The 14116-nt window shown below is 52.5% G+C and overlaps 1 protein-coding gene across 1 annotated transcript; it reads right to left on the reverse strand.

Moving 5' to 3' along the window:
* Positions 1-3506: 3506 nt before the first annotated feature.
* Positions 3507-13705, reverse strand: LOC141976415 (uncharacterized). Its single transcript, XM_074937407.1, has 2 exons — positions 13489-13705; positions 3507-5615 (listed from the first exon to the last, which is right to left on the reverse strand). The coding sequence occupies exons 1-2, from the start codon at positions 13637-13639 to the stop codon at positions 4048-4050; spliced, it is 1719 nt and encodes a 572-aa protein (XP_074793508.1). The 5' UTR covers positions 13640-13705; the 3' UTR covers positions 3507-4047.
* Positions 13706-14116: the final 411 nt, after the last annotated feature.

The following is a 14116-nucleotide window of genomic DNA, read 5'->3' on the forward strand; positions in this document are numbered from 1 at the left end:
ATTGGCCACTGTCGGAAGACAGGACACTGGGCTAGATGGACCTTTGCTCTGACCCAGTCTGGCCGTTCTGATGTTCTTCTCTTTGCTTTGCGAACAAGAGAAGTGGGGAACTCAGTGGTTGTTGCTGTGTAACTTGGTCAAAGGCTACCTGGCTTGTCTCCTTAATTCGTTTTTCTCTTACATGAATGTTGGTTTTCAAGCTTATCAAAATCAATTCCATTTGAAATCATTAAAGGCCATACCGGGTCTGTACTATACTGTCTGCTTGTTCTCATATTTCCCCATCTCATCCTCTCTGGAGTCAGGTTTTACGTCAGAAGTCTTTAATCCAGGGGGAGTAAACGACATCAAATACACTTTTCAGGATTAGCCACCCTTTCTTATAGGCCTGAAAACAAACAAAGAAACAGAGAACCCAAGATAACTTTCATTGTGAACCCATATGATAGTGTATCTATCACATAATCCGTGTCTTATTCTGTAATAAATCACTTCATCTTTAATTCCATTTGCACTGGTAACAACACGTTCAAAGGCTGCAAAATTGGATCATGTGTGTTAGTTTTCTCGTATTCCCCATTTCCTCCACGGGAACTCTGGGTGAAGTTGGGTTCCGCACTAATGTAGGTGCCATCCGTTTCTTGTGAGTTCATTTATCTCCAGGTATTTTGCCCTAAAGATGGGTGAAAGTCTCCTCCCCCTCTGTGGGAAGGTTGGCACAATGAGAAAAAGCACTCAGACTCTGTTTCCACACTTTCTAATCATTCAGAGGAGCAGGAGGTAGAGAATTGATGCCAATCCATAAACCACAAGAGCCGAACAAAGAGACAAGAGCAGAGAAGTAGAATACAACATTCATGCAACCTGAGTTCAGAGTCTTACAAATTCCTTCCCCAGTGGGCGACCATCACTTGTGTAGCATGGCCGTGCTTCTTGTCCAACAAGGCAGCCAGATTGGGACTCATCGGGAAGAAATATCAATCGTTTCTCATTATCTCATGACACTTCAGATCCAAATGGGAAGGGGACAATCACTCCCCACTGAAACATGACAACTTGTGGGACCGTAATCAATATCACTGAGCTAGGGAGTCAGGTTCTAAATACAAAGAGTTTACCTGGCCATAGGACAACTTTGAATACCTGCTACTTCTACGGAAATTCATGTCTAATCCTTGGCCTTGGTTGGGGGTAACTTCATATTTCTCAGGAGTAGAATCCGCACAAATCTCAGGAGTAATCGTGAGGAACGGCTTCCCCAAACACGTCCAGTTTATTTATTTAATCTGATGGCACAAATCTAAGTTAGGGACTCGACACAGGCCTGGATCACAGTCCCTGTCAGCCACCAAAGCTGGGGTATCTATGAAAAAAGAGGCAGAATCCAGGAGCTCTCTCACATTCAACACTCAATTCATTTTATACACGGTTGCAGCATTTACAAGGGATAAGCGCCACAAAACGGCTCATTCCATTTTCTCCATCTCCATATAGATGGGGATTGCATGGCCACCCTAAATTATAGGCAAACAGCATCTGATTAAGAAGGTGATATTTTCAGGAGTAACTTTCTGGGCCGCAACAGCTTTGGGAAGCAAATATCCGGGCGTCAGTGTGTTTTAAGGGAATGATCGTTTCTCTCATAGCCCCCCATCAATCTGAGCTGATGCTGTCAAACAAAACTAATACCCCAATATTTGACCAATCAGGAAAGAGAGGACACCCCCCCCATAACGCAAAGGGGTGTCAGACACTTTCAATTTCATATAAAATGAAATTCCAGAGCAGGTGACATCTGATGACTCAAAATCAGAACAGATTCTCCCATTGTATTCTCCTCTGATGCATTCAAACCTGCTTCACTCTGAGCCACTTCATTATTATTCAGCAGTCCTAAATTTTAGCATCATGGTAATGGGGGAAAACAGCCAACGTTCCCACCTTGCAAAGAAGCAGGCTCAGCAGGAAAAAGCTCAGAAATACTTTTCCGATGGAAGGAAACCAGGATTAAAAGAGGGAATGATTACTCTGCTTTTGGGATCCATTCAAATCCCCCCGCCAGCGTTTTCACCTCCCGCCTGCCCTCAGTGAGTTTGATTTAGGATCAGCGCGTGATAACTCACCGCAGAGCACTGCGAACGGTGTATCCCGTGGCAGTGCAGGAGCTGGAGGGGTAGAAAGTGGGGATTATAAACTCCGTTGTGGCTGGTGCGGATGGCTGGGCAGAGACTGGGGAAGTGGGATCTTGATGGTGATGTGGAAGGAGGGAATCCCGGATCTCCCTCGGGAAAGAGAGGCTGAAATGACGCTTACCCCCTGTGCTGCTTTTCGTTACATTGCAATCTTTCCCCACAACGCCGATCAACGCGCAAACCACTGGGAATGGGACATTCTGTCCCACAGGCGCCGACGCCGTGGGTGCTCTGGGGTTGGAGCACCCGTGGAGAAAAAACGGTGGGTGCTCGGCACCCACTGGCAACCTCCCCCTCCCTCCAGTGCCTCCCGCCCGCCACTATCAGCTGTTCTGCGGCGTGCAGGAGGTGCTGGGGGGGGGGGGAGCGAGGGTGAGGCATGCTTGGGGGAGGGAAGGGGATGGAGTGGGACGAGACGGGGCAGGGTGGAAAGAGGCAGGGGGTGGGTCCTGGGGCAGAGCCGGGGTTGAGCCCCACCCGGCCCATTAGAAAACTGGTACCTGTTTTCTGTCGCCAAAGGGAGATCTCTGTGACTATGGGGAACAGTATAGATGTGATGCTCAGGGTTTGTCCAGACTAGGAAAAGCCATGGGGATTAGGTCAGGTCAAGGGGAAAGCGAACCCCATTCTCTGTACCGGGGTTTATATCCGCACTGCAGCTACATGTGTGTGTTCACATCACGATAGCTCACGTCAGCAGCTAACTCCACGTGCAAGCGGAGTGGAGACAAGGGACAGGTCGTTTTCACCTCAGTGGAGCTCGTTGTGGTCAAGCCTAGCCATGCACCTGCAGGAGACGAGAGGCCACGGTTCAGGCAATGGTGCAAAGAGCCTTACCGGGTGCTGTGTGGGAATGAGCAAATGCATTTAAAAGGGAAAAAAAAAATCTTTGGCGAGGCTTAGTCGGGACATTCGTGGCATTCCTCTCCCGTGCGGACTTGCTTGTGGGCATGGGGAGGCTAGCTCCCGGCCGGCCCCGCTCCTCCTGCTCCCCTTCCCCTGACAGCACCCGGGGCCCCTCAGTGCTGTGTGGCCCCAGCCACCCCAAGTCCTGTCCGCCGGCCGCCCATGGCCACCCTCACCTTATCCCCAGCCCCAGCACGCTTCCCTGAAGAGGAGCGACCAGCCTGCCTGGGCTATGGCCCAGGGGGAAGGGCAAGCAGGAGGGGGCCTTCTGGGCGGAGCGTGGGTGGAGCCACGCTGGGCTTATTTGGGGAGGCACAGCCTGCCCCGGCCTACGTTGGGTCTCTTGCCCATGAGGAGTCTCTGATTTGTGATAAGATGAGAGCTCTCCATAGGGCAGGGCTCTCCCTCTGTGCAGACCCCTGTCCCCCTTTCCGGAGTCGGATTTCTCTTGCCTCCCGCCAGTTTGCCCCTCACTTAAAAACGACATGCTTACAAAACCAGAGCTACAAATACAAAAGTGTCCCAGCCACACTAATACTCAAAATGTGCGGATGTTCTCCTTTTTACCATAGCATCATGAAATAAATGAATTGGAATATAAATATGGTCCTTGCATTTCAGTGTACAGCCTATAGAGCCGTACAAACAAGTCATTGTCCGTAGGAAATTTTAGTGTGTCCTGACTTCGCTCGTGCTTTTTACGTCGCCTGTTGTAAGGCTAGGCAACTGTCGAGATGAGTTAATGTCCCCCTGGAAGACCTCCGTCATCCTGGTTGGGAGCTACTGATGTAGGGTGTCTCTCAAGTGTGGATTCTCAGATGCCTAAGGAGGGCCGGGCTTAGCTTTTCCCACACTCGGAGCATGTATAGAGTCTGTCCCCCGTGGGCATTCTCTGGTGTCTAAGAGAAGATGACTCATGACGGAAGCTTTTCCTGAACTCAGAGCCCGTTCAGCGTGTCTCCCCCGTGTGGATTCTCTGATGTGATATCAGGTTTGAGCTCTGCCGGAAGCTTTTCCCACACTCGGCGCAGGCGTAGGGCGTCTCTCCGGTGTGAATCCTCCGGTGCGTGATGAGACTGGATCTCTGCCGGAAGCGTTTCCCACACTCGGCGCAGGCGTAGGGCGTCTCCCCGGTGTGGATTCTCCGGTGGGTGGTCAGGGTAGAGCTGTGGCTGAAGCTTTTCCCACACTCGGAGCACATGTAGGGCGTCTCCCCCGTGTGGATCCGCCAGTGGGTGCGGAGGCCGGAGCTCCGCCTGAAGCGTTTCCCGCACTCGGAGCACGTGTAGGGCGTCTCCCCCGTGTGGATCCTCCAGTGCGTGGTAAGGGCAGAGCTGTGGCTGAAACGTTTCCCGCACTCGGAGCACGGGTAGGGGGTCTCTCCCGTGTGGATCCTCAGATGTCTAATAAGGGCAGAGCTGTGACTGAAACGTTTCCCGCACTCGGAGCATGCGTAGGGGGCCTCTTCCATGTGGATTCTCCAATGTGTGATGAGGGTCGAGCTCTGGCTGAAGCTTTTCCCGCACTCGGAGCACGTGTAAGGCGTCTCCCCGGTGTGGATTCTCCGGTGTCTGATAAAGGTTGATCTCTGACTGAAGCGTTTCCCACATTCGGTGCAGGCGTAGGGCGTCTCCCCGGTGTGGATCCGCCGATGGGTGTTCAGGTTTGAGCTCTGCCGGAAGCTTTTCCCACACTCGGAGCAGGCGTAGGGCGTGTCTCCGGTGTGGATCCTCCGATGTGCGATGAGGGTCGAGCGCAGACAGAAGCGTTTCCCGCACTCGGCGCAGGTGTAGGGCATCTCTCCCGTGTGGATCCTCTGGTGCGTGACCAGGGCAGAGTACCGGTTGAAGCTTTTCCCGCACTCGGAGCAGGCGTAGGGCGTCTCCCCAGTGTGGATGGTCTGATGTCGAATGAAGGTTGAACTCTGGCTGAAGCTTTTCCCGCACTCGGTGCAGGTGTAGGGCGTCTCCCCGGTGTGGGTCCTCCAATGTGTGATGAGGTTTGAGCTCTGCCTGAAGTTTTTCCCGCACTCGGCGCAGGTGTAGGGCGTCTCGCCGGTGTGGATTCTCTGGTGCGTGATCAGATTTGAGCTCCGCCGGAAGCATTTCCCGCACTCGGCGCAGGTGTAGGGCGTCTCGCCGGTGTGGATTCTCTGGTGGCTGACCAGGGATGAGCTCTGGCTGAAGCGTTTCCCGCACTCGGCACATGCATACGGGGTCTCGCCCGTGTGGATTCTCTGGTGTCTAATAAGGGAGGAGCTCTGGCTGAAGCTTTTCCCACACTCAGCGCATGGGTAGGGTCTCTCGCCCGTGAGGATGCTCTGATGTCTAATAAGGTGTGAGCGGCTCCTGACGGTGTCCTCCGCTCTGCGCTGACTCTCACAGGCTTTGGTCTGTGGCCAACCACAGCAAACCTCCCCTTTGCATCTCCCTGCGAACGTCCCACGAGGCTCTCCTGGATCAGCATCTTCTTGCTGGGGCTTCTCCTCCCTGTTCTCACTCACCATCCCAGCGTCACCTGCCGGGACAGAGAGAGAATCCAGACATGGGTCACCTCCTTTGCTGGGGAGACAGAAAACCTCTGACAGAGAGGTGGGAAAAGGGGAGAAGGAACCAATATAAGTGACAGAGGGATCAAAGAAATCAGGACCTGAAATCCCCTCCAACCTCAAACTTTTCCCCAGAGGAAAGAGACGGGAGGGGATCAACTCTGAATCCACAACCCATCCCAGCATTCAAGGGAAGGGACATATCGGTTCCTTCACCAAGGAGGGAAGCTGACAGCACGTTTTTTTTCCCCCCGGAAAGATGGATCACAGCCTGCTTGGCCCCAAAATGGTTCAAGAATATTGGGTGAGCTACACTTTATCAGACATGAGGGTCTCTTGTTCATGAAGTCTTACGCTTTAGAAGGCAGGTTATGATTTTATTTTTGCATGTAGCCATTTCTGTCCAATACTTCTGCTTCCTGCAACCGAACCTCCATGCTCGATTCAATCCAGCTATCCTTGCTTTTGCGACTAACTCACCGAAGTACCGTAGGTAGAGAGGAGTATGATCTGAGGTGAAACTGGTAAGCTGGAGCGAACTGTTTCTTTGCAAGAAGCAGATCGGTGAAAACGGTCAGTGTCCAGGGGACCAAGGGCTGGACACTCAGGAGTTCTCACAACAAAATTTTTGGTGGCCAATTCTTGCTGGTGGCCGCTCTGACAAATTTTCCGAAAATACTTAATTAGCTTTAGGAAAAAACAAATAAATATGCACATGTACAGGTCCAAATCATTGTAATTTATTTATGTAGGGTCTTTTTTTTTTCCAGACTCCATTATAAACATAATGTACTGCTGTATTTTGGTGCCCCTGCTCCCTCTCGCTGCCCCCATCCATCACCTCTAGCCTCCATTGCCTCCCCTGGCTCCCCACTGCCCCCCAGTCCCCACTCTTTCCCCCCCATTCCCCTGAGCTCCCTTCTGCAGCATTGCACCTCACCCCACTTCTTGCCTCTTTACCATCGTGCCCAGTAAGGCCAGCCTGGCTGAAGCCCAGAGCCGGAGCCCCACGGCTGAAGCCAGGTGGGAGAGGGGGCTGAAGCCCACTCGTGGAGTCCCATGTGGCTGAAGATGGGGGTGGGGAAGAAGCCTCTTCTGGAGCCCCTGGGCACTGGGGTTGGGGGGGGCACAATCTCAAGGAGAGAACACGTGAGCGCCCCACGTGTCTTCTCTGCCCAGCAACTCCCCAGCCCTGAGCCCACCTGACACGCAATCCCTACCCCACATTACCTGGGGGGGGGCCTCCATCCTTCTCCCCCTGCGCCGCCCCCGCCCCTCGCGGCACATTGGGCCATTCTCCCGGGCAGCCGGACCCGGGTGGGGCGTGGACAGAGCCACTTCTCATGCCGGCTGAAGCTGGCTGCTCCGGGTCGGTGCGTGTGCCCCAGCACGGGAACAAAGGACTCGGGGGGTATGAGGTGAGGAGTCGGGGCGCTGCTCAGAGGGAAATCTGACCGAGGAGGTCTGAGGGAGTGACAGGAGGAGACAGCTGTGGACTCTGGCTAGCTAGACTGGACTCTGCTGCAGCCTTTATTTCTCTGTGCTAACCCAGGGCGTCCTATGCTGTGCTCCAGCCCGCTAAGAGACCCTCTTGTTTGACAGCGTGGGCTGAGAGCCGCTGACGGTGCCTGCAGGGGCACATTGGTCCCTAAGACTGCACAAGTCTCCCTCGGGCGGGGGGGGGGGGTCTGTCTCAGTGGTACTCCTTGAACGGCTCTTGCGGGGCAGAGCAGGGGTGCTGGAGGCTCAGGGGCCCAGCCTAAGGAGGAGGTGAAGCTGCCGAAGAGTGGGACCCACTAGGGGATCTGGCCCACTAGAAAGGGTCCTCCCAGAGACTGCTCCAAAGCTGGGGATCCGTGACACCCACCCTGCCCACTTCCCGGGGCAGGGGGCCTTCCTCCCTGCTCTCGGCTCCCCTGCTCTCCCTTCACGCCCGGCACCACACGTACGCTCCTGCCAAGAGAGGACCCCATCTGACTGTCCCACAGTCTGCACATACCACAGTTAGGGATGCCAACTTTGTGCTATTTAAAAATGGGACACTCCAGCAGGACTGCCCGAACCTCCCCCCGGTGCCCTGCCTTTCCCCCAGAGGCCCCACCCCAGCCCCTTGCCCTGCCCCCCCCAAAGCCCCGCCCCCATTCACGCCTCTTCCCCCCTGACCCCAAAGCTTGCTGCTCTTCCCCCTCCCTCCACCCTGCCCGGGTCGGGAGGGACTCGCCCGCGGAGGCAGGGCTGGGAGCTGACGCAGGTAGGAGGCGGCTCCCAGCTGAGTAGGGGCTGGCGTGGGTGACGACTTGGTGCTTCCCCATCTCCCCCGCCTGCAGTAACCAGACTTTTGGTGTCCGGTCAGTAGATCTGACCAAACACTGTCAGGTCCCCTTTTCTACCTGACTTTCTGGTCGAAAACGGGGCTCCTGGCCACCCTAAATAGAACACCTATTTCCTAGCCCAGTGCTTCTCAACCTGGGGGGCCAGGATCCCTCAGGGGGGTCATGAGGTTATTACATGGGGCGTTGCGAGCTGTTAGCCTCCACCCCAAACCCCGCTTTGCCCCCAGCATTTATAATGGTGTTAAATATATTCAAAGATGGTTTTAATTTATAAGGGGGAGTTGCACTCAGAGGCTTGCTATGTGAAAGTGGTCACCGGTACAAAAGTTTGAGAACCACCGACTTTATTTAGAATGTACTAGCTGCATATGTTCCTCTTAAAATGAGGACAAGGCCCAGAAGCTCAATTTATTAACTTCGTTTTTACATCCCCCAAATAAAGAGAGATTAAATTTAAAAATCGTATCTTTCAAAATGGCCAACGCCACCAAAAACGCACAGGTCCAAACATGGTACCAGGGACATCAGGTTAAAAGGGGGCATGGAAACCTGCCAAAATTACATAATCGAGTTATCACTACTCTGGATATCACTATCCTTACCCCGCTCGCTATCTCCTGCCCCCTGACAACCTCACTATTTGCAGGGGAGCTGGGCCAAGAAGTTTTCTGAGGGATTCCCATGCCTAATCCTCTCAGAGCAGCCAGGAGGCAACAAGGTGAGGGGAGAGCGAGTCCACCCACCCCCATCCCCAGGATGCATGGTTTTCATATTTATCACACATCTACTAGCCGGAGGCTGATACCGGAGATAAGAGCCCCCAGAAGAGTCCAAGGACAGTCAGAATCCCAACACCCACTCCATGAAAAAAAACGGATAAAACAATATACAGGAGAACCCCAGAGTTACGAACTGACCAGTCAACCACGCACCTCATTTGGAACCAGAAGTACGTAATCAGGCAAAAGCAGAGATACTCTCTCTTTATATATATATATATATATATATATATATAATGCAAATACAGTACAGTGCTCTGTTAGACGTAAACTACTAAAAAAATAAAGGGAAAGTTTAAAAAATAAAAAGATCTGACGAGGGAAGGAAACTGTTTCTGGGCTTGATTCATTTAAATGAGGACAGTTCAAAGCAGCCTTTTTCTCCTGCATAGTAAAGTTTCAAAGCTGTGTTACACCAGTGCTGAGTTGTAAACTTTTGGAAGAAAAACCCTGATGTTTCAGACATTTCAGTCTTGCGAACAACCTCCGCTCCTGAGGGGTTCATAACTCTGAGGTTCTACTGTATAATGCCTAAAAGAAAGAGGAAGTTGCTAGAAAAGAATATGAGCCAGAGGCTGGAATTGTAGAACATTAATAAGGGAAGCAGAAGGATACAAAGACTGTATGGTACCTGTGGTCAGCATAGTGAAACACAACGTGAAGGAGTTTTTTAAAAACAAGAAGAATCCTAACCATGAGCTGGGTCCATCACTAGAGGGAAATGCTAAAATATCTATAATAATGCAGAAAAGGCAAAAAGCGTCCAATATATATTTCTGTTCTGTATTTGGGAAAAAAGAAACAGATGATGCAGTCACGTCATATGAGGATGGAGACACTCGTTCCATTCCGCTAGTAACTCATGAGGAGGTGAAACAGCAGCTACCATAGTTAGACATTTTAAAATCAGCAGGTCCAGTTAACTTGTATGCAAGAGTTTTAAAAAAGCTGGCTGAGGTGCTCTCTGGACCAATAATGTCGATTTTCAGTAGGTCTTGGATACTGAGGCGATCCAGAAGACTGGAGGAAAGCTAGTGCTGTGCCAATATTTAGAAGGAGTGAAAGGGATGACCCGAGTAATTATAGGTCTGTCACTCTGACATTGATAACATGCAAGTTAATGAAGTAGCTGATATTGGATTTGATTAATTAATACCAATCAACATAGATTTAGGGGAAATATACCCTATCAAACGAATTGGTATATTTTTTTGCTGAGATTAAGCGTTTGGTCAATAGAGGTAATAGTGTTGATCTGTAGACTTCGGTAAGATATTTGACTTAGTACACACAATACTTTGATTAAACTAGAATAATACACAAGTAACATGGCACACACAAAAAATGGCTAACTGAGAGGTCTCAAAAAGTAATGGAGAACCATGGTCAAGCAGGTGTGTTTCTAGTGGGGTCCCCCAGGGATCGATTCTTGACCCTACGCTATTTAATATTTTTATCAGTGACCTGGCAGAGAACATAAAATCGTCACTGATAAATTGCCAGACGACAAAAAGGTCGGGGGAGTGGCAAATAACGAAGTGGGTCAGGAGCATCAGGCTCCAGCTCTGGGAGTCTGGGAAGTTTTCCCAGCCCCGGACAGGTGAGTTATTTCCTGTTCCACAAATAGGGAACATCCCACTCCCAAACCCCAGGAGTCTGTTCCTAGAAACCAGGCCCCATGTTAAACGAGTTCTGGCAGATTTTTCACATCACTCCTCTCCCTTTCTCCCCTCTTTGTATTTTCTGCCCTCTTCCCACCTCCAGCAGCTCTCATTGTCCTGTGCATTTACTGGCTGGAACCTCCCCGGCCCTGCCTCATCCCCCTGAGGCCCCTCCCCTGCCCCGCCCCTTCCCCCAGAGGCTCCACCCCCCCATTCACTCCTCTTCCCCCCATTCCTCCGTCACTCGCTGCTTTTCCCCTCCTACCTCCCTGCTCGGGCCAGGAGGGACTTGCCTGCAGAGCCGGGGTTGGGAACTGCAGCTGCCCAATGCAGGTTGGAGACGGCCCGAACTGAGTAGATGCTGGAGCGGGTGATGACCCGGTGCCTCCCCGCCTCCCCAGCCCACAGTAACCGGCCTTTGGGTGTGCGGTCAGTAGATCTGACCGGACACTGTTAGGTCCCCTTTTGGACCAAACTTTCTGGTCGAAAACCGGGCACCTGGCCACCTAGATCTGGAGTGAAACGGGAATGCTTTTCCCCATTTCACTCCCAGATTCCCCTGCAGGCTTTTCCCCCTCCAAACGGACCTTCAAGGTTCTGCCACCCTGGGAAACACGCAGGCCACGTCTACACGATACGGTTTTGTTGAGAAAAGCCAGGAGATGTCCCACAATGCCCACGGTGACCACTCCGGCCACCGGTTTGAACTCCGCCGCCCTGCAGCCCGGGGCACGGGAACAATTTATAACAATGCCACTGATCTGAGTTCCTTTCTGGTGAATCTGACAGTCGACCTGCAGGGCCACCCTTAGGCACACGCAGAATACGCAGTTGCGTAGGGCACCATGAAATTGGGGGCACCAAATTGCCCCCAATGTCGTGGTGCCCTACGCAGCTGCGTGCTTCGTATGCGGCAGTGCCAGCAGCCAGCCCCATCCCCCAGCTGCCCCCCCGTGCGTTCCTAAGGGGGTGCAGGGCCCAGGACAACTCCCTCTGCCCCTGCTCCACCTCTTCCCGGTGTGTCGCTCCGCTTCCCACCACCGGTGAGTGTGTGGGGGGAGGCGGACCCCTTCTCCCAAGCGACGTGGCTGGGGCGGGGGGAGCAGAGCGGGCTGGGGCCGGGTTGTTTCGCTTTCTGCTCTCGGCCCCCCCACTAATCCCCAGGGCCCGCAGGCCTTCAGCGCAGCCCAGACCCTCCGCGGGGGGGAGCAGGTGCTCAGGCTGCGTAGGGCACCATATTTGGTAGGGACGGCCTGTCCCGGTCGACCTGTCCCGGCGATGCCAGAATAACTTCCTGTTTTAGGAGGTCCCTGTGAGCGATTTTATACCAGTGGCCGAGAAGGCAGTAAAGAGGGAAAATCTGAGCGAATTTCTTAGCAGAATTTGATAAGCAGAGAGAAAAGGGGCGACAGGTGCTAGACTTTTATAGCAATAGTCAAGAATTTGAGAAAAGGGCCAAATCTGTGGAGATTTTAGGCTCATATTTTATAATTAGAAAGATGGGAAATCTCAGGGAATGTTAACTAGAATCATAGAATCACAGGATTGGAAGGGACCTCGAGAGGTCGTCTAGCCAGTGCCCTGCATTCATGGCAGGACTAAATATTATCTAGACCGTCCCTGACAGGTGTTTGTCGAACCTGCTCTTAAAAATCCCCAATAACGGAGATTCCACCACCGTCCTGGGCAATTTATTCCAGTGCTTCACCACCCGGACAGCTCGGAAGTTTTTCCTAATGTCCAACCTGAACCGCCCTGGCTGCCGTTTAAACCTATGGCTTCTTGTCCTGTCCTCAGAGGTAAAGAAGAACAACACGACTAACAGATGACTAGAAAAGAAAAGAAAAAAAGCAGGGCAAAATGTTAGGGTATTTTATATCAATCTTTGAGAATTGGGGAGAAAATAGGTCGAAAAATGAAATATTTGATCATCCGAGAGAGAAAAAAGCCAAGATCTGAACAGATGAGAAGATCCAAACAATCTAAAAACGGTCAGTCATGGAGACTCCAGCACAACGCATGGTAAATTGTTCCAGTGATTAGTTCCTCTCACCGTTACAAGTGTACCTCTTCTTTCGAGGTTTTGTGTCACTGGTAAATAACTGAGACAGGTGAGAATGTTAAAAGGGATGGTATAGGAAAGTGAAATAGACCTGTGGACAGGAATAGTCCCTCACCACCACCTCCAGACAGTGCCAGGAGCTTTTGGGATGCTGCTTTAAGAGAGCAAGTGATGGGTTATGGGGCAGGCTGTGGGGTGGGGACAGGTGACTGGTAGCTGGCCGGGAGCAATGTTAGGCCGTTGCGGGGACAGCACCTGGGACTGGGTAACCTCAAACTGGGCAGCCCCCTCCTTACCCCTTCCATGCCTTCTTGCTGGAAGAGAACAGCCGCCCCAGCCCACCCCAGAAGCAGCCAAGTCGCCGGGATCTCCAAGCTGCACCCGTTGACCCCCTTCCCATTTGGGGAACCACTCGGGGGGCAACAATTTCCCACCTAAACAAGGACAATTTGCAGCTGGTCAAACAGGTGAGGAAATATCAGAGGAGATTTTAAAGGGACATTGAAGAATTAAGAGAGAAAAAGGGGTAAAATCAGAGGAGGAGACTAGACAGAGCCAAATAATTTGAGAGAAAAGGCAGAGGGGAATCTGCAGGGATTTTATATTCATAGGTGATCATTAGGGAGAATTTTATCCGCATTTGAGGGACAAATGGCAAAACCAGCAAGGATTTCATTAGCCCCCTGACCGGTCTGCCCCTGGAGATTCCTGGCTGCTTCCCGTCCAATCCACCACCTTTCACACTGTCTTTCCCCCTCCCTCCATCTCAGCCTTGTTTTCCACCCCTGCCCTGGCCTGGCCCGGCTCTACCTCCAAACACACAAAGGGGAAATCCCTTTTCTTTCCTCACCTCAATCTCCCAGTTTTGCTCCTGGGGCCGGGGGGGGGGGGGCAGCTTCAATCAAAGAGAAAATTCCCAGGGGCTGCTAGATCTGAGGCTCCCAACCCCACTGGGGCAGAGATTCACTTTCCTCCCCATCCCCAGCTCCCTTCTTCCCCTCAGTTACCTGCTGTCTCCAGCTCAGGGGTCTCTGTCCGCAGAGCCAAGGGCTGCCCTAAGGGGGCTGATTCCAGCCAGAGAAAGTCTCCCCCCTTTAATGAAGGGCTTGCCCCCTGCACAGACCCCACCGGGGAAGCAGCAGCTGCTGCATCTTGCATTTTTCCAAAGCACCCCCACCCAGGAGCTGCCCAGGGTTTGTTCTTTGTTCTCCCAGCTTCCTTCCTGCCAGCACCCCCCTGCTCCCAGCTATTCCAGCCCCTTCCTGTCTCCTTCCAGACCAACCCCGGCTGCAGCCTGTCACACACTCACTGGACAGGGGATTTTCTCCAGAGGGAACTGCTCGCCCTCATCTCTGCTGCTCCTCCTCCTCCAGAGTCACTGTGTTTACACACACAGAGGCTCTGGCTCCTGTTAGCCCCAGTCCAGCCCCGGGGAGAGTGAACGCGCCCCCCGGGAACAGGAAAGCAACTCTTGTCTACACTACAAAATTAGGTCGACTTAATTCAGATCCGCCCCCACAGTAATTCAATCCGCTGTTGGTGTCCAGGTGCAACCCTCCTTCTGCCAGTGATGGGCGCCCTCACCAGCAGCATTTGCACCCACTGAAGTGGGGCATTGTGGGGCGCAAGCATGGG

This window comes from Natator depressus, chromosome 23, assembly GCF_965152275.1.
Source record: "Natator depressus isolate rNatDep1 chromosome 23, rNatDep2.hap1, whole genome shotgun sequence".
Lineage (NCBI taxonomy): Eukaryota > Metazoa > Chordata > Testudines > Cheloniidae > Natator > Natator depressus.